At 40.4% G+C, this 19,713-nt stretch overlaps 1 protein-coding gene across 3 annotated transcripts in view; it reads right to left on the reverse strand.

Moving 5' to 3' along the window:
- si:ch211-196i2.1 (collagen alpha-1(I) chain) overlaps nt 1-19,713 on the reverse strand; it is a 113,113-nt gene that overhangs the window by 40,444 nt on the left and 52,956 nt on the right. For all 3 annotated transcript variants that reach the window (XM_044174549.1, XM_044174550.1, XM_044174551.1), the window contains 17 exons: nt 11,761-12,444; nt 10,421-10,465; nt 9,947-10,066; nt 8,046-8,084; nt 7,891-7,944; nt 7,709-7,762; nt 5,006-5,113; nt 4,811-4,864; nt 3,839-3,892; nt 3,669-3,713; nt 2,994-3,047; nt 2,360-2,404; nt 2,221-2,274; nt 1,775-1,819; nt 1,613-1,666; nt 1,449-1,493; nt 328-381 (listed from right to left, as the gene is read on the reverse strand). In XM_044174549.1, coding sequence (XP_044030484.1) covers nt 328-381; nt 1,449-1,493; nt 1,613-1,666; nt 1,775-1,819; nt 2,221-2,274; nt 2,360-2,404; nt 2,994-3,047; nt 3,669-3,713; nt 3,839-3,892; nt 4,811-4,864; nt 5,006-5,113; nt 7,709-7,762; nt 7,891-7,944; nt 8,046-8,084; nt 9,947-10,066; nt 10,421-10,465; nt 11,761-12,444 — 1,608 coding nt within the window. The remainder of the gene's footprint in view (nt 1-327; nt 382-1,448; nt 1,494-1,612; nt 1,667-1,774; nt 1,820-2,220; nt 2,275-2,359; nt 2,405-2,993; nt 3,048-3,668; nt 3,714-3,838; nt 3,893-4,810; nt 4,865-5,005; nt 5,114-7,708; nt 7,763-7,890; nt 7,945-8,045; nt 8,085-9,946; nt 10,067-10,420; nt 10,466-11,760; nt 12,445-19,713) is intronic.

Raw genomic sequence — 19,713 nt, forward strand, 5'->3', positions numbered from 1 at the left:
TCAGTGTATCACAGCATCATGTCATGATCTACTGAGACACTACAACCAGTAGATGGCACTGCGAGCCTGCAGCCTACCAACAGAGTGCTTGTAGAGATAAATGAGCAAATATATTTACAGTCTGTTAGTGTGAACTAGAAGGTATAGTATGACAAAAGTTGCAGGATCACTCACCAAACCCTTCAGACAACTGGGACTGAATCCAACATTCCCACCTCTAACGCTCTTCCATACATCTAGTCCGTTCATACAGTGTGTGTACCTACATGTGTTTGACTGTAATGTAATGATGTAATACCCTGGAGAATATGTTCAAGTCCAACTCACCATGGGCCCCTCAAAGCCGGGATCCCCCCGGGCACCCATGGGCCCCACAGGCCCCTGATATGAAAACAACAAGAAAGGAAACAACACAGAAGGGAAAACAAGAATAAGATACTGTATTTTCTGTTGCTAGATGGTCAGACTTACACTATCAGCTGCCCCTACATGTTGAGTGTTGAGTGTTAACCTCATCTACAGAATGAACAACAGATCAAACTTGGCCTAAACCTTTTCTGTCAGGCTCATTTTCATCTTTCATTTATAACGTTGTGGAAATTAGCAACAAACATTAGTAGCCACAGTGAATATTATGTAAGTGAAATAACATGTTCATGATGAAAGTTAAACTGTACTTGAGCAGCATAAAGGAGACAAGGCTCTCCCATTACAATGACACTGAACTTGAGAGAAATTTCACGTTATCTTGATGACGTTATCCTTTTTTCCCCTGTCTGTCCATTTTACATAAAATTTCATTTTGCTGACTGAATAAATCTTCGCTACCCTGACAGTTGCTAGCATTAAATGCATGTTTGTTTGTTTATTGTCCCCACATGAGGTCACATTGTTCCCTCAGTCATTCATGGGGCTGTACTTCAAATATAAACTACCAATATACCAGTTTTTAGTCCACATCTTCACAACTGAAATAAATTGGCTTACAAATAGTAAACCAGGACACTTCACACTAGAGGTTCTTCTTGGGCTGAAAGAACCAGAAGTTTGGATTCATGGATCTGACTTATCCCCTAAGTAACATCTGTCTGACATAACAGCAGAGATCATGCATCTAAAATTGATTCAAATGCCACAGGTCTATTGTTTTGATTCCTTGTCTCTATTTGTTAGATTTTCACTAATTGTTGGGGTTTATAAAAAAACAGACAAGTTGATTTAACTGATACAGTTCAACCAGTTACGCTTAACCTTATGGTTAAGGCTGCTGTACAGGGATTGTGGATTGGGGCTTTAAAACACTTGCATCTGTCACAGTATCAAAAAGGTATGATTTTATGACTTAAACTGTCTGGAGTTCTGTTCAAGTTCAATCCGTAAATCTCCTGTGCACTTTTTAAAGGTTTGGCTTAGAAAACAAGATGACAACTTGATGAGAACAAACTTACAGGATCTCCTTTAGGTCCAGGAGCACCGGTCAGTCCTGGATGTCCCTGTTAAGATGCACAGATTGACTTTAACCTCCTGCACTTCACCGGCTGCAAAGTGAGTGAAGCAGCACTCCAACGAGTCAAAAGTCTCCATTAGCAGTCTTGCCTTGAACTGTACTCACTTGGGATCCTCTGAGTCCTGGAGGTCCCATCTGTCCCTCTAAACCTGGAGGCCCCTGGTCGAAAGAAAAGGAAGGTAACACATTTTAAGCCAAACACATTCTATAAACATTTCCAGCAAGTTGAATAACTGCGGCATATATATAACCAAACAAAATGTATACCTTTTGGCCTTTGGGACCAACACTGCCAGCAGGTCCCAGGTCCCCCTGAAAGAAACAATAAACGGACAGTCAGTTTGATGTCTATGAAACTTTCCAGGCATGAAGTATAAAATCAGTAAAATTATGCTTGCTTCATTTTAAATTTTATACACCCTATTTTCTAATCTATCGACAGCAGTTTAGATAATCCATTAATCATTTAATTAATCAAGCAGAAATGCCAAACATTCTGTGGATACAGCTTCTGAAATGTGACAATCAGCTGCTTTTCTCTGTTTTATATCACTGTAAGCTGAAAATCTTTGGGGTTTTGGAGTGTTGGTTGGACAAAACAAGCAATTCAAGGATGGCACCTTCGATTAACTGAAAAATTAAAGTAATCATTAGTCGCAGCCCTTGGGGAAAACCACCTTCAACTTGCATTTTACTGAGTGGTGTAATCTTACCCTTGAGCCATTAACTCCTTGACTGCCAACTCGTCCTGTAAAACCTGGTGCGCCCTGTGACACACACACACAAATATATAAATTCATAACTGGCACAAACAGACAAATATTTTGTCATCTAATCTGTCTGTTTGCTTACCGTCAGCCCTAGCACACCTGGAGGGCCATCCAGTCCACTCTCCCCCTGGTAACAACAAGTTCATAAGAGCTTGAATAATACACGTCCTACAGTTCAGAGTCTCTCACAATGACTGCAACTATATGATCACTTTTAAAAGGGATAGTTCAGCCCAAATAGAAAATAATCAGGTAATAATCATTCACCCCTAATTTAGTCTATTAACTATATTGAAGTTTGTATGAAAGCCAAACACAGCTCGTATACAGTAGGTCATTCTCAGACTTCATCCACATATTTGAGACAATTGGTACGGCTGCAGAAAAATGCACAAAATGTTCCTCTTGCCTAAAGCCCCCCGGATAAGAGGTTGGGATGTTTGGAGCTAAACCACAAAAACGAGCTGAGCTCAATAGTTTGGAATGGGGCCGACATACAAATACAGGAGCTAGTTTATTATTTGGTACAAACGTCACTTGTTTCACTTGAAATTAAATGATTATTTATTTAATGACTGAATTTTCATTTTTTTGTTCAACTAATCCTTTAAATGTCAACATCACCACATGACAGTATAGTGAAGCAGTGGCTTGACTGACTGAAACTTGACATGCATATAATGCTAGAGACTAGAGGTGAACGGCACATCACTCACATCAGGCCCACGGGGCCCCTCTGCCCCGTAGCCACCTCGGATCCCCTGAGGCCCCTGCAGAAAAGATTCAGGAATTCAATGCCAACTTAATAAAAATATACCATTAAAGTACATAGAAAACATTGTATTCAAAGTGAGGATCAATCAAGCAGTACAACAAACATTAATTCCTACTGGTCAGAGTGCCTGTGCTAATACAACGAGGCAGAGACTGTGATTTCTTGCCAAGTAGAATCAAAGTAAACTCAAGAATAGACCAAAGATAAAATGGGAGTCAGTGCCTCGCTGCTTGGAACTCAAAGTTCAAAGAGGGACTGGATTAGGGATTAAAACAGATTCAGAAGCGTAGGTCTTTCTTTCACAAAAGCTGATTGTTTTGTTCCTCTTATTTTACACCCGTTGGATGTGTAAGAAATGTATTACACAAGGACATTGGTTACTCTCATGCTTATTGTTTTAAATTGATCCTGTAATGTGCTGGCATCTTGTCCAGCAGATTGTACATGTCATTTTCCTAATGTATAAGCAGCTTAATGTCACACAAAGGAGAAATGCTCCTCGTTTATGAACCTCCTACTCTCTTCCCAAGGGTTATGAATTTAATGTAAAAACGCCCGCAGAAATTCCTGGTTTGTTGCAAAAAGGAACTAAACAGGGAAGGTACAAGACACTCACTGGTGGTCCGACAGGACCAGGTGGGCCCGGTAAACCAGTTGAGCCCTAAACAAAGAAAAAACATAGGCAAAGATCATTATACTATATTGTATTGTTCAAAAAGAGATGTCATTAGAGCTACAGGCAAATATATTCAGGATGGCTAACAATTAAATTTCACCAATGAGTACCTTCTCACCAGGTTCGCCAATTTCTCCTCTTGGACCATTGAGGCCAATGAGACCCTGCAGAGAGGTAGAGAAAAGAACCATTACCTACACTGTAAAAGTCATTTATTTCGTGTTTTATCCTGCATACATGTGTGTCAATCCATTTCACATAAGCAACACATTTATAAAAAGTTCTCATGCCACAAGGGCCTTATCAAATGTGGATTTAAAGCTGCTAACAAACAATAACAAAAGGATCACATGACGATTGAGGATTAACAACATCACCGACCCTGCAGTTCCCCTCAGTTCTAGAGCATTCTAGCATTTTATTCATTCTCACATGTCCAACCTCTCTTTTAAAAGGTAGAGCTGTTACTAGATCAGCAGCTCTGGCATTGATAGTTCAACAGATGAGACCTTAATGGGCTGGACATCAAACCTCAATAATGTTTTGGTGTCCGTAGCACTAAGCATGGAAACTATCAAGAACTGAAACCTGGCATTGAACCTCTGGTCCGAATCAAATAATCTGTCAATTAAACTTTTTCATTTAGGAAAAGTTATTGTATAGCTGCTTGTGACAACGTTTAACATTTGATAACTTTAGCTTCTTTTGTTAAATAAAAAAATGTTTTTGTAGAAAAATATGTTAATATTTCTCCAAGAAAACTATGGAAACAACATGCAACTTTGGTATCAGTAACTCAAGTACTGTATTGGCACTAGTATCACAAAAAAAACTTCAAATGATACACAGGCCTAATTAGACCAGTGACAGCTACTCATATGTAAAACGTAGCCGCAAAATCATTAAGTAAATGACAATCTCAGTGCTGAATTGTTAAAATGCGGCAGATAGATAGCATTCATGAGCGGAGGCTCAAACTGCATGTATAACCATGCCTTCTTGTCTCCAATTTCACAAACAGTAAAACTAAAATGTAAATGAAACGGACTAGTTGTTGACAGCTGTGCCGTTTTATTCCTCACCTCATCACCTTTTTCCCCTTTGGACCCTCGTTCTCCCCTGTATCCCCACGGGCCCTGAAGTCAACCAGAGACAAGGTGTCAACATTTCAACAATAAAAAAAAAAAACCCACATCATTTACCTACTATAACTCACTCATGCTGTACATGTACTATTTGTGTGCCGTTTAACTGTTTACTATACAGAATGTGCCCACCTGTGATCCAGGAGCACCAGGTGACCCGGGATGACCATCTTCTCCATTTTCCCCGTCTCTACCTTGGGCCCCGTCTCGTCCTGGAGGGCCCCTGTGACCCTGCTCACCCTATCAGACAACATAAATTATCACCGCTGTTGATACGGACTGCTTCTTTGTCAGCCTTAGTGAATAGTTATGACATCTTTATATAGATACTTGAAGATAACATGAACCTAAAATTGACAAAGTAAAACAAAAAATCAAATCTGAAATCAAACAAACGACAGCGAGTGAAATACAAATGCTCTACAGCTGCGCTGAGCTTCACACTGGGAGAGCTACAGTATAAATTACAAGTTTGTGCAGTGAAGACACCGACCCTCTCCACCACTCAGTGGAGCCATTCATCACTCAGACAAGGCATCACCTAAATAACAACACACTGTCTGGAAGAGTGTGGCCTGCAATAACTCTGCCTGAAGACAGGTGGAAAACATGTCCATATTCACAGTGAATGGCTAAGCCACCTGTGCTGGCAGTGGACAGTGTTATATTTTAAGCTGTGGATGATGATGGATACGGTGTTACATATGCAGGGAATGGCCTGATGAATGAGTTTGTTTTTTTTAGGAACACCCTGCTACACAATCACACATTTACACGCAACCAATGATTATTTTCATGAGCAATTATTTGATTCTTCATTTACTCTATAAAACATTCTAAAAAGGGCTCCAGGTGACATGTTCAAAGCGCTTGTTTCCCCCCCCCCACCAACAGTCAAAAGCCCAAAGACATTCACTTTGCAGTGATATAAAACAGAGAAAAGTAGCAAATGCTAACATTTGAGAAGCTGGAACTAAATGGTTTGGCATTTTTGCTTCACACATGACTTGAACGGTTAATCAAAACCATCAAAATTGCTGTTGATTAATCGACTAATAATTTCATCACTAATCACACCTGAAAGCTGTGTGTATACAATCTAAGCTTTTGGCCACTGAGCAGCTTCACTGGAGCAGTTGGGGGTTCAGGGCCTCGCTCAAGAGCACCTCAGTAGTAGTAATAAGGGAGGGGCAAGTGCTTGTCTTTCACTTTCTGTCTGTCACTACCTCCACCTAAATTTTTCCTTCTGGTCCGTGGATCAAACTGGCAACTTCGCAGTTCAGTGGAGCATTGTCTAGACCGGTGGCTTTCAACCTTTCTTGGCATGTGACCCCTAAAGAGGGAAGCAGCAACTCATCATAGGTTGTATATGTCTACGAGTTGTGAACAGCTTGCCAAACAGCAGTTGTATCCTCCAGAGATTGATTTATTTGAATCATTTTTAAAAGCCAGTGCAGGTTAAATGATCTAGCAATTCACAAGAAAAAAAAAAAAGAAGCAAAGATTAGAGGGTAGTTATAAAAAATTAAACATTGGTTCTGGACCACACAGGCATCACACAACCCAACAAATTATTACGTGCGTACATGTATACTACACGCTGACAGACAATGAGGTGTCACCACCGGCAAGATCACCTTGTTAATTCTGCACAAACAAAAACGTGCTTTTATTCATGCAGGCTATACAGTGACTCAAACACAAACAAGCACAAACAGTGGATCTATGTTCTCTGCCACACGGGATCTAAACAGAGCAGACACCAAAGGCTGTCGTACGGGCGATTGAGTGTTTCAAACTATCCCAAACCACACTGTTTGGTCCGCAGTACCAACCCATTTCCCAGCTGAGACCTCACACAATATATGGCAACAGGCTCACAGTTTCCATATAGTCACAGTGGACTTCCAGAACGCATGTTTATGTATCAGAGATGGTTTTTGAGATGGATGTTAACGCAGTTTAATTTACCTTTATTATTATAAACTGTTCACCTTAAACACATTAAGTCAAAGGGTTTCAAATTTGACTCTGTTCTCAGTGAGAGGATGTGAAACTTATGAAATAACATAAGTTGAGAAAACTGGATCAACTACGCCTCAGTATAATCAAATAAAAAAATAAAAAAATGGAACTTCTTAATTTAGCAATAAAAATCCTTTCATTGCTTATTCTCTCAATATGAGAATGGTTACATCATAGGGAGTTTTGTATGCAGAGCGTTTCCAAACACCCACTCCTTTTAACCACACTCACTCTGCTCCACCCGCTATATTACACTTCATTTAACTTAACATTCAACTGTTGAGCTGAATCCGCCGGTGGGTCTATTTATATACAAACTCATACTGTATGGACAATCATTGTTTAGTCCCACAGATTCATTTTAAACTTCCCAAAATTTCCAATGACACTAAATATGTCAGATTTCATTAAGGGGAAATGAGCATAAAATGATGCCCAAATAGCTACAGTATGTTCATTTGATGTAATGGTACAGCCATAAAAATGTGACTTATTATTTTATTTTAACTATTTTATTAACTGTAAGCATCATTAAAATTCAACAAAGGGTTAGAATTGAAACAAAATGAATACATTATTTAAATTATTGTCTTGATTGACAGGTCTCATTTAATCACAACCACATTCAACAGTGTTTGTTGCTGTTTACTCGCCCCTTTTTAGAGTGCCCCCCCAGGCAGAAACCCGCTACCCCAAAATTAGATTTTGTAGATCTAGAAAGAAATATCTTGAAACATCTCAGAAACCTATGAGACTAACTACATTGATAAAGTTACTTCTGGATCAGGAAGTGATGGCTTGGCTGCTTACCATCTCTCCTGGCATCCCTGGTCGTCCTCGCTCCCCAGGTTCCCCAGGTAGCCCCTGAGAAGGAAGATCAGGAAGGAAGATTCATCAATTCTGAATTAATCAACATAGAAAGATAATTCTAAATGTTATATATTTAGGTTCATCGTTTGCATTTTTAAGTGTGAACGGAGGCCATCTCTAACCTGTATGCCGGGCCTGCCCATCTCTCCAGGTGGTCCTGCAGGGCCTTCTTCACTCTGCAAGCTCACAAAGAAGAAACCAGCCTCAGGTCAACAGGAACTGACAAAACAACTAAATCCCAACAAAGACAGGATATTAATCGTCACAGCATACTTACAGGCCAACCAGAACGAAGTAACTGGTAGAAATTGGTTTGCTACAGAGAGAATAGAAACACACAGGATAAGTTAAAGATCCAGAAATAAAAACATGACAGAGAATGACATAAAAGGAAATGTGTACATGGATGATACCAATCCTCATTCGTGAACACATATGATACCAATCCTCATTCGTGAACACATAAAGGAATTTTATTTCTGTCACCCTTTTTCAATAACAAACTAGCAGTTATCCATCATGCTGACATACTGGTCATACAACAAACAGCTGTGGCCACAACAGAGAGATTAAACAGATGATGATGCGTCAACTTGCACGCACCATAACTGCAGGGTCCCAGATAGTCTGGGAATATTATGGGTCTGGGTAAAATGGCTTAGCCTCGGAGAACATTTGATGTCCAGTGTGTCTTTCAGGTAACTGACAGTATTACTCAAGAGCTTTAGGAGACAAGAGCAACGACAAGTCATCCTGTTTGGGGACTTCAACTGATATTTTAAAGGAACACTGGGAAATGTGCTAACTTCTTCTTTCAGTACCCAGTCTTTGTATTAAGCTAGGCTAAACCTGACCCTGTCTCTGCATAGACCTCTCTCACATTCACAAAGGGAATGTTGGATTTCTAAAGATCCATTATATGTATTCTTATCACTTGAAAAATGTAATGCCTTTTCATCACTCGCTGTATGGCTAACTATTTTTATGAGACGTAACATAACTGACTTGCTGGCCCACTCTTAATTCAGGGTGTTTTACAGAACAGATGAAAGCACAACCTAAACACCACAAGGCTGGCTGAATCTTTGTCAATTATCCAATGAGAAGTAGACACAAAAAAGGTCAGTGTCTATACTTCCAACACCGAAATTCCAAAATAAAACAAAATTAAATAAGCAGTAAAAGCTACAGCACAGTCACAGGATTACGATCTAAATAAATATGTAAGTAAATATGTGACAAAGTCTACCGCCCACACTGAGGCTGTACTTAGGCACAGCGATGCTTTGAGCTAAATGCTAGCATCAGCATGCTAACATGCTCACAATGACAATGCTAAAATGCTGATGTTTAATAATAGGTATAATATTTGCCATGTTCACCATCTTAGTTTAGCGTGGTAGCATGCTAACATTTGCTGATTAGCAGTAAACAACACAAATTAAATCTGAAGCTGATGGGAATGTCATTAGTTTTGCAGGTCATAAAAAGCTGGCACTAGATGAAAAGTTGGGATCACCAAAGTGATTACAACTCATCCCGAGGGAACATGAATGTCTGACCGACCAACCGAAAGACCAGCCAACCGACTGACAGACCAACATTGCCATCCCTAGAGCCATGCCGCTAGTATGGCTAAAAATGCTATTTTAGTGCAAAAACTATAAAACTCTTAATAAATAATTGTGAAAACGCTTGATAATGAGATTATAAATCTAGAAAATGATCTTCTGTTTCTTTTCTACAACTAGCTACTTTTATGACCAATATTTAAATTGTAAAATATTATGGAGGTACAGATGACAGAGCCATCAGGTTTAGGACAGGAGCTTTGGTCCAAATTTTAGCCAACATTCCATTACTGATAGTATACAGTTCATGTTGAGTATGAACTGCCAGCGGGAATCAGACCCCTTCGAAGATTTGTTTCTTCAGAATTAAGGGTTAAGTTCAGAAGACAGTTTGCAAGGGGGTGGACCAGACTGCCTATCTAGAAACATTTTACTGTAACAATAGTTAGTGGTCATCCAAACCATAAAAAAGTAGGTTCTTGACTCAAGTTATGAAAGAGGACTACACAGAGAGAGAAATTAAGATAAGAGAGAATCTGTTTAAGGAGAAGGAAAACAACGTACTTATATTGCACTAAATAAAAGTACACTGTTGTTACCACCTTACCTGAAAGGCAGCCCATTCCTCCGCTGTGTTCTTCCACAGGTAGAGGGTTGGTAAACCTGCCGGTCCAGGAGGTCCTAGTTCCCCCTTTTTTCCTGGACTCCCTTCGGGGCCTGTCTTACCCTGTGAGAGATGAAAAGGAAGTGGTATGTTTATGCAAGACAAATCAATTTATATGCAATACTTAGTATCATGGCACAGCCTTGTTTTTTAACATTACATCATAGAAGGAATATGATGCAGCATTGGGGCTCCGGCATAAATAATCGACATGTGGACTTAATGAAGGAAGGGGCAAGAGTTTATAGCAGTAGGTATTAAAATGTCTAAGGTAAAAATGAGCTTTCAAACAAGATATAGCCTTGGATGCTAATTCAGAGGTGGACAGAACAGAGGTGCACTTAAATCCTTTAGAGTCAAGTGGACTAGTTTAACACATCATCACGGGCTATTATGTCGTAAACAAGCTTCTCTTACCTTATCACCTTTAAACCCAGGCAGGCCAGGCTCACCAGGACAGCCCTGCGAAAACAGTAACAACCCTCAATAAAACAGCTCAAAAGACAAGTACTACGAGGAAAAAGCACCCTCCTAGATTGAAAATATTATTTATCAACTACTTCAAAAAGAAAAAACACAAGTAAACCATTGGTCAAACTGTAAAACTGTTGTGTCTTTAACAATTCATCTCAGAAATGTAAAACTAAAGACTGCTACCCCTTAGAGTCAAAAAACAGAGACCTGAGACACAAGCAAAGATCCTTGTAAAACCTCCCAGTTTGTAGCCTATTTGGCTGCCTGCTGAAAAGCAAAAGACTAATTTTCGCACTGATTTAGAACAGTGGTTAAACTGTTCACTCGAGACATCTTGTCATTCCATTAGAATGCACCTGCCAACCAATCAGAGATGAGTATTTTCTGTGGCCATGCCATAGTAACACTTTTTACTAAAATATTAAGTTTGATACAATACTTGTAAAGGCTAATGCTACAGGCTAATGAATACTACAAAAAGCTAAGCAAGCAAAACCTGAAATGCAGCACATGAGAAGAGAGGACAGGACATCTTCCTTCATGTTCCCTACAGCCGTCTTCAATCACAGTAATCGTGCTGAGTGATCCTGTGGATTTTATGGCAGCATGACTGCAGAGACTGGCCCAGACGTGACCAGATGTGCAGTCTGGTTCTGGTTCTGTCTGCCCTGCAGTCCTTGTGATGACCCACCTCTTACACCAGATAAACCTTCCGATTGGATACTATAAAATGACTACTCCCAGGCACCAATCAGATAACCTGGCAGCTAGGGGTTAAGATTGTCACATTGAGTAATGCTATGACAAACTGTTGAGACTCCTTGGGTTCCCTTAGTGCTCAGATCGCGGCATCAAAGACATGTGGATCAACATATGTTTGAGCAGTGTAACCTTCACTGATCAGAGTCAGATGGCAACTGAACAACTCTTGTAAGCTGTAAAGTATAAACAGACGTCACACTTTCTTCATTCACAAGGCTTGTCCTAAGTTTTATCTTATCTGACAACAGATAGCGCTGATATGATACATCAAATGTACTGTTAAACCAGTCTGAAACAAGTCTTGGCCTTGGTAATCAATATCCAAAAAACTGCAATTATAAAACAAATCAATAATTTCTCATTGAGCACTTTACATCAGGCAGGGCAACCTAAAGAGGACTTAGACTTAGACTTCTTTACTGTTATTTGGAAGGGAAAAAAAGAAATGACTACACTTGGATGCATAAAGTAGTATTGGAACAAGGGTATTAAAGCAACAAGAAGACCACGAGACCACTCACCGCCTGCCCTGGGAGACCCATTCGGCCCGGTGGTCCTCTTTGGAGCCGGTACTTTTTGCCATCTGAGCCCAGGACCAGGTCTCTGTCCCTGGATACAATGGTCACAATGTTGGGGAGCTCCTTGTCTGGTTGTTTACCATCGTGCTCGGCTCTATGATCAGTGGTGATGGGTTTCCCCTCCTCAACTACTGCCTTTGCAGATGGACCAGAGATGATGACATGAGGTGTAGGTGAGACAGACGTGGACCTTTCATCTGTCTCCTCCCTTAGTGTGTTGGAGTCTGTGGACGTTCTGGGAACTGAAGGGATCTTAGGAAGTACAGGAAATCCCACTGAGGGCTTCTTGGTGGCACTTCCGATGACCAGGTCAGTGATGACATCGGATGGTTTTCCGGGGAACAGCGATGAAGTCCTCCCACTGGAATCTGTCTTTTTGTCTGTGGTTATGTTCTCCTCCAATAGTTTAGATGACAGTTCAGGCTTCCCCTTCTGGCTTCCCTTAAGTCCATTTCTGGAAGGTTTCCACTGAGGGTTGACTTGTCCGCCATTTTGGAAGAGTGGATCCAACAAGTCAGTGTCCTCATCCACCACAAAGACATCTCCACGACCCACTGAACCTTTCCGATTGGATCCTGAAGGCACAGTCCCGTCTCCTCGAGAACTCCCTCGTCGCAGAAACATATTCTGTTGAGAAACAAAACAAGAATTGGGGCTCATTCGAGAACAGACTTCCAGATATTTCAACAGCGGTTTTCTGGTGTCATGTTTTGATGTCAATAGCTAGATGGGGTATGAATGTCTTATTGTGTGGGAGAGTCTGTCTGAGGGGCAATAAAGATTACTCATATAAATGTCAACTTTTCCAATGTATAATGTCCTAACAACCACTACACTCAAACAAACCAATGGCAAATAAATTTTTGATTGAGATTATAGACCTTGTACCTGCAGATGACTGAAGCACAAATAATCATTCTCTGTGACTCATTCGGTCTCCAGAGAGATTTTTAAGGTAGAAGAAAGAATCTGTGATCCACAGTACATCAAATCACTAGTCAGAGTAAGGAAATAATAAGTATTACCATCTCATCCCCACAACAACATATGTTAAATCATCTTTTAATGTCAAAGAATGAAAAGTCATTATATAAACAAGAAAATGTGACGTTGTAATGACACTATTTGAACTTCAAGGAGCTAAACTTGTCTCCTACAACCCTCAGAAAAACCACTGCTGCAGACCATCTTCCCTTCTTGAAAACTGTCGTCAACTCTTCACTGACATCTGGCATAATTTTGTCTGCCCTCAAGTCGATTAGTTTCTCATCTTTTCAAGACAGTAACCCTTGACCCGTCTGCCATCAAAAACTGCACATCACTACTGATTTAATTTCTTTCCAAAACACTTGAATGTGCTGTCTCTAAATAACATTTCCATGGTTCTCACAGAGTTGCCAGTTGGAGCCAAACCACTGTACATATGTTTATTGTTAGCACAAACTATCCACACTGCTCCGCAGGAGTCTCCATTTGATCTTTGACCTGCATTATTGTCGGTCAGGTATCACATCTACATTTGTAACTGTGTAACTTTTTTGGTCGCAGGCTGCTCCGATGCAACACCTGTCTTAGACCCCTCTATATATCTCGTTACCCCTCGGGTAAAGGCTACTTCCCTCTACAGCAAGACAGCATAGTCACTCCCGAGTTTTTGTCATCAGAATAAAACTATTCTATAATTGTTCTCACTGTAAATCGGTTTGGTTAAAAACGTCAGCTGTCAAAACGTGTACTTATTATTATTGACTCTCATGAAGTCTCAGCAAATTAGAAAAAATCTTTCAAAACAAACACAGCAGTTAAAGTTATGTGGTATCCAGAGGTGACAGTAAAAACACAAAATTAACAACACGCAACCACGACCCGGGCATTTTCTCTTGCTTGTCATATTGCATTACACATACACATACACACACAACCAAACACATCAGAACGTTGGGCCTCAGGGAACAGTGGCGCAGTGAGAGAGGCCTTTCAAGGGCTATAAATTTTGTTTGATGACCCTAATGGGCTGAAAAAGAGAGCACTAAAGTGGAGCTGAGAGGCATATGGAGAGCAGGAGGACATGAAGAGAGAAGCAGGAGTGTGCACGCTCAGAGATTTTTTCTCAGAGTATGGCACTGTTCTAAGGAAGGCAATTTTGGTCAAAGTTGGTGCACATATCCATGGTGACTAGAGGAGGAATCCTTATTTGGTGATTCCCTTACTTTTCCTCTAGTGGCACCATGAGATTGAAATTTGATGTTTTGAATGAAATGTCTCAACTATTGGATGGACTTCCATGAAATTTGGTACACATATCCAGTGCCATCATTGGATCAAAATTTGAATTTATCCAGTACTTTGGTTTATAACCAAATATTTGTTACCATCCTGACATTTAGCTCAAAGCCTTTGAGGGAACGAAAAAGATACTAAATGTATGGGGGTTGAGGTCTGAAGACTGTTCATAACTTTAGTGTAAACTGAGGTGTGTGTCGTGATCCTGGTACAATTATGAGGAGAGAAATGTTTTCTGACATCTCAGCTGAATAAATCCTGCTAAATAAATACCACATTTGGTCAGCACTAACGTTTCTGTATCTGTGGCACCCATTTAGTTTACTTATGGTAGGGTATTTAGGGTTCAAGAAACACTCTTTACATCATTTGACCAACAACAAGTTGTGATTTTGACAGAAGGCATTGGTTCATGCTGTTAAATCCAAAGAGAGCTGGAGGTCGGGGTGGGTAACTAACATTTAGAATAAAATGGTATCGTACACATTAAATGCAATAGTACAATTATTACAGAGGGGGTCTCAGTTTTCCTATATGGTTACTGGCATTTGTTAAGTCAAAATTCAATTGAGCATGCTCTGATTGCATTATCAGAAAGAATGATATGCCCAAACATTAGCCAGAAATCAGTTGAACCTGGCTTTCACTCATCAAATCTGAAATATTAGAACAATAGTCAGTCTTAAATACTGTATCTGCAGTGAAACCCAGCCCTTGGTTGAGGGTTGGCTGGGTACAATGAGGGCCAGTGAAGGACTGAGATAGGCAAGAGACCAAACACGGTGCTCCAACTGAAAACAAAGGCCCTTTCTTTATCTCTTATCCCATGCCACAGTCAGGCAGCCAGCCCTGGTCGATAAGCTGACACTAGATCTCCTCTGGTCAACACCGTCCCCTCAGCTTATCTCCCCAGAAGTCTGTGAGATATCCCTATGAACGCCAGCCCAGGCCATACTTAGTTGGAGTACTATGACACGTTGGCCAGTCACTCAGGAGCCGATAGCTGTCAAACACTCTTCACCAAAGAAAGACATACTCCATGAAATATCCCAGTATGATATATTTTAGAGATATCTTCGCCTGGTTCATTGTGTGTTGAAATCTACGTATTTAATGTACTGGTACTTATAAAAATGGAAAAGCAGAGCAGCACAGACTCAACAAAAACAAGGCAGTGGCAGTAAGGAGAAATATGACTAAAAGCTCAAGACTGAACTAGCTTTGAGTCCCAGTTCTGACTGTGAATGCAGGCCTGCAGGCTCAGTCCCGTCAGCCGGGCCTACTGACACATCTGTGCAAAGGGAAGTTGGTTGGCTTGGACAGGGACAAGTGGACAAGGGAAGAACATGCAACAAAAGTCCCACTGTGGATGCCTCCGGTAGAACAACTGATTTATAGTTGGATTTCACACACTGATACCAGCATAGCATTAGATAGATGTGCAATACATTATCATGCTGTCTCCTGCTTTAAAAAGGTGCATTCCACCAATTTTAAACATAAAGGTCAGTTAACTCATCATGGGGAGCAGTAACCAGCTTATGAAACTAGCTGTAAAATGTCTTCTGTGAATCTGGAGGGAGCTTTCCGAAGTGTGAGAAAATGATAAATGAACTGCACTTATATAGCACTTTTCTACCTTAGCGGACAAAGTGCTTTACAATTTGCTCCACATTCAACCCTTCATATACATACTCACATACCAGAGCTGACATGCAAGGGGGGAATTTAGAGTTTAATGTCTTGCTCAAGTGGACAGGAGGAACCACCAACCCTGCGACTAGAGGAAAGCCCGCGCTACTTCCTGAGCCACAGCCTTATGATAACCCTGATGATGTCAATAGGGTTATCTGGAGCTTGAGACTTGAGTCTCTGGAGGATAGAGTTTTAAAGATGAGGGGCATTTAACAGGTAGGGAAGGTCTAACGAAAGATGGTATTGGGTTGCATTTTGGGAATTGAAAGCGTCAGCATATCGAAAGCTTTATTACTGAACCTTTCTTCAAGGTATCAGAAACACAAGCAGCCAAAGTTGACCAATCACTGCGATATCTCTGTAGCAGCTGTGGAGTGTAGAGGAGGTACACTTCAGATATGGCGATACCTACAATGTAGCAACAGAGGCCCTGTGCGTAGACTCTATGCTACTATGCTGTAATCCCATAACACACAAGTTCAAATCCATTTCAAGGACCTGGAAGGATGGTTAGCCACTGAAATTTCAGACAAATTTTAAGTACTGATCTACTCTACACTCTGTATGTTGACAGTCAGTATCCTTATCATGATCTTAGCATATCATTACAGGAGGACACCTCTGACTTACTGTAAATGACAGACGTCTGACAGACTTGTAACCAAACTGTATGTGTATGGAAAAAGGGTGCAACTCAATGAGCTGTCATCAGCATTAAAACCAGCGTCAAAAGTCAATTTCTTTGTAATAGTGGTGTCAAACTGCACAATTAAAGGCTCCATAAAGTCATCCAGTTTAAAATTCAACAGCTTTAAAAGATCTACTCTATTCTCTACAGAGCATGCATCTGAGTAGTTATCCTGTCAAACAAATCACTAATAACCTCAGTAAGTAACTCTTTAAACCTTTATCTCATGTGCCAAGACAATGTTTGCACTTGCTGAGTTTCTACCAGCTCTGTAGTAGCAGGCTGAAGCAAGCAAGGACACTGTGTCTATTTAATGTGTGTGTTCATGCCTTTGTATCCTAACAACACACTGTCTGAGCGGAGGCACAATGTGAGTGTGTAAAGTTTTGGCCCACCCCAATCTATAGGTGAACTAATAACAGTCCGGGTATCAAGTGGTTCAGTCTGTGTTAGTATGCATGGCAGCAGGCTGATGAACAGACAGAACAGGCTCCCATGATGCTTCCTCAATGCTCCTGTTAGGTGAGAACTCTTGATTTTTTTTTTTGCTTACTTGAATTGAATGCTTTCAAGGTCATGTGTCATGTGAACTTGACTGGCCTGCGCAGAGCCCTAACCTCAACCCCATCCAACACCTTTGGGATGCAATGGAAACACGAGGCAGGCCCAACATCAGTGTTCCACCTCACTAATGCTCTAATGGGAGGGAATCCCTGCAGCCAGATTCCAAAATCTTGTGGAAAGTCTTCCAAGAAGAGCAAAGGTTGTTGATCGAGATAAAATTAATTGACAACAGTTTGATACTTGAATAAGTGTTTCAGTCCGTTATCAAGCAAACATGCCAAACATTTACACCTCAAATGTAAGGATTTAACAAGCAATGCAAGCCATGATCAGACAATGCATTGGGTAAATTTGTCGACTTCAACATATAAAATCATACATATATCACATAACTGAAAACATCACACTGAATTGAATGGATTAACTAATGCACTAGAACTATTAAGGTCATACCAGTGCTTCTGCATTTTTGTTTTCAGTTAGCTTTTCTAACTTTCAAGGCAGCCACTGGTCCAACTTGCAGGGACTTGAAACTCTCTAATCCATCACATGGCCTTGTTCTATTATTGTCTCAGTTATAGTGTGATTGCGTGGTAAGACAGTTGTATGGTGCTGTTGGGGCAATGTTTGAATACATCTGATAAACTCTCCTTTAAAAAAAAAAAATTGTCATATTTAAATGAAGCACTGGTCACTTTACTTGCAATTCAACAAAAAGATATTTTAAAATACGTACTTCACTTAACACCTGCATATGACTACAATACAATCACATAAGTTCCATTACAAAAGTATTTATGAGCAATGTCTACCAATGCTGAGAGAACATGACGATCATGACTTAACTTTCCTGCAACTCTAAACAATTATTTGTGGGAAAACACAATAAATTAGAATTAGGGCAGATGTTGACGGGGCACACCTGGACTAGATTAATGGTTATAACGAACCACTGTGTCCTTCCATCAGTGCAAGTCTCATCAGGAGTCTGTCTGCATGTGTAGCTGACAGATCCTCCGTTATGAGCAACGAGAAATCTACGGAGGCCTGACACAAGCGCTGCAGGCTAGAGCGCTATCATCAACACACATGCACACACACAGACAATGAACACTTGCTCCTACAAAGGTCTAACCAAATGGCAAGGTCCGTAAATCTAACCAAGACACAGGTATGCAGACGCTCTCAGACTGGCTGGGTCTTGCAAGCAGCAGTAGGCAATTTGGCTTGGAAAAATGCATGATGACAGCGGTCTGATGCTTCAGGAATAAGGACGGGAACTCTGCACATGGCAGAGTTTGATTTACGTATAATAAAAAAAAAACTGAAGAATGTGAAGAAAAGTGAATTATTTTTATGATTTATTTATGATTAGTAATGTTGCAAATAAAACAAAACAAATGTTGCCAAGGAACTTGAAACAAACACAAGGAAAATCAGCAACAGTAGCCTGCCACAGTGAAGAGACAAACAGCCAGTGAGCTGTGTGTGTGTGTGTTTGCAAGCATTGTTGGGATTGAAAGGCAGAAACACACAAAGTCTGAGGTGATATGGACAAGGCACAGTCTCAATGTGTCAAATCACTACAAGCATGCATGTTAGTACCGGCATGTGTATTTAAATGTCATTATGTGTGTGTTCCTCAGAATGTGCACACATGAGTGAGCGTGTGACTTTCTATTGTGACTGTGTTGTTGAGTAGCTCAGCAGGTTGGGCGCAGTATTAACATTGTCATCGTTGGGGATTTTATTCCCAGCAGGACCACCCATGTTAGAAATGTCACTGTTGGCTGGGATCAAAGCGCCCACCAAATCGCCAGTGGTGGTCCTGGGATATAAGATCATGAAGCATGTTGGCAGGACAAAAGAAAGACCTTGACATTTTTAAACAACAAAATTGCTCTGCAATCTCTAGCTAGCTTCCACTTGCCTACTGCCAATGCAGGCTTCTCATTTTCACACTAGATAGCCACAGAAACCAACAAGTCAGTTGGAGAGCCTCCATACAGAGAGTTGTATTGTTTTAAACACCAAGACCATAGAGTGGTGTCTCCTTCTCCATTAAATGTGCTCTGATACTGCAGAGCAACTTTACTGGAATTACTGAGTAAGAAGGAACAAAAGAATCCCGCACACTGGTGGTAACTTGTACTCACTTTATTAATGATGTTTCAATCCTTAGAACTTCATCGAATAAAATGTATAGTGTCAATCTGCACCATATAATTTTTTGTTGCTTCTCAGTCAATAGTGTTTTGATCCAAGCTTTTACGTGCACTTTTTACTGATAAAATTTTCCAAATCTGCTAACATTAACAGTATCTATGCTATATCACTGAAAGTCATGAATAGGACACCGCTAACTGCCAGTGAGCTAGCCATTAGCGGGTCATAAGTGGGCTCCTCTTAACCACATTCAACACGCATGTAGACATTATTTCCAACAATGTAAAATACCATAATCTATGTCCTGTGAAAACCATGCATCTCTAAAATGTCTGCAGCCTTTTTAAGCAACAATGTGACGATATTTTTTTTTTATTTAATCGCATTGATCTTTATATGGTTTTATAAGCCTAAGAAGTAGAAGAATATTCTCAACCCATGAAGTGTCATTTAATTGTTCATTTGGATGGAAAATCATTCATGGTTATATAGAGAAACAG

This window comes from Siniperca chuatsi, linkage group LG18, assembly GCF_020085105.1.
Source record: "Siniperca chuatsi isolate FFG_IHB_CAS linkage group LG18, ASM2008510v1, whole genome shotgun sequence".
NCBI lineage: Eukaryota > Metazoa > Chordata > Actinopteri > Centrarchiformes > Sinipercidae > Siniperca > Siniperca chuatsi.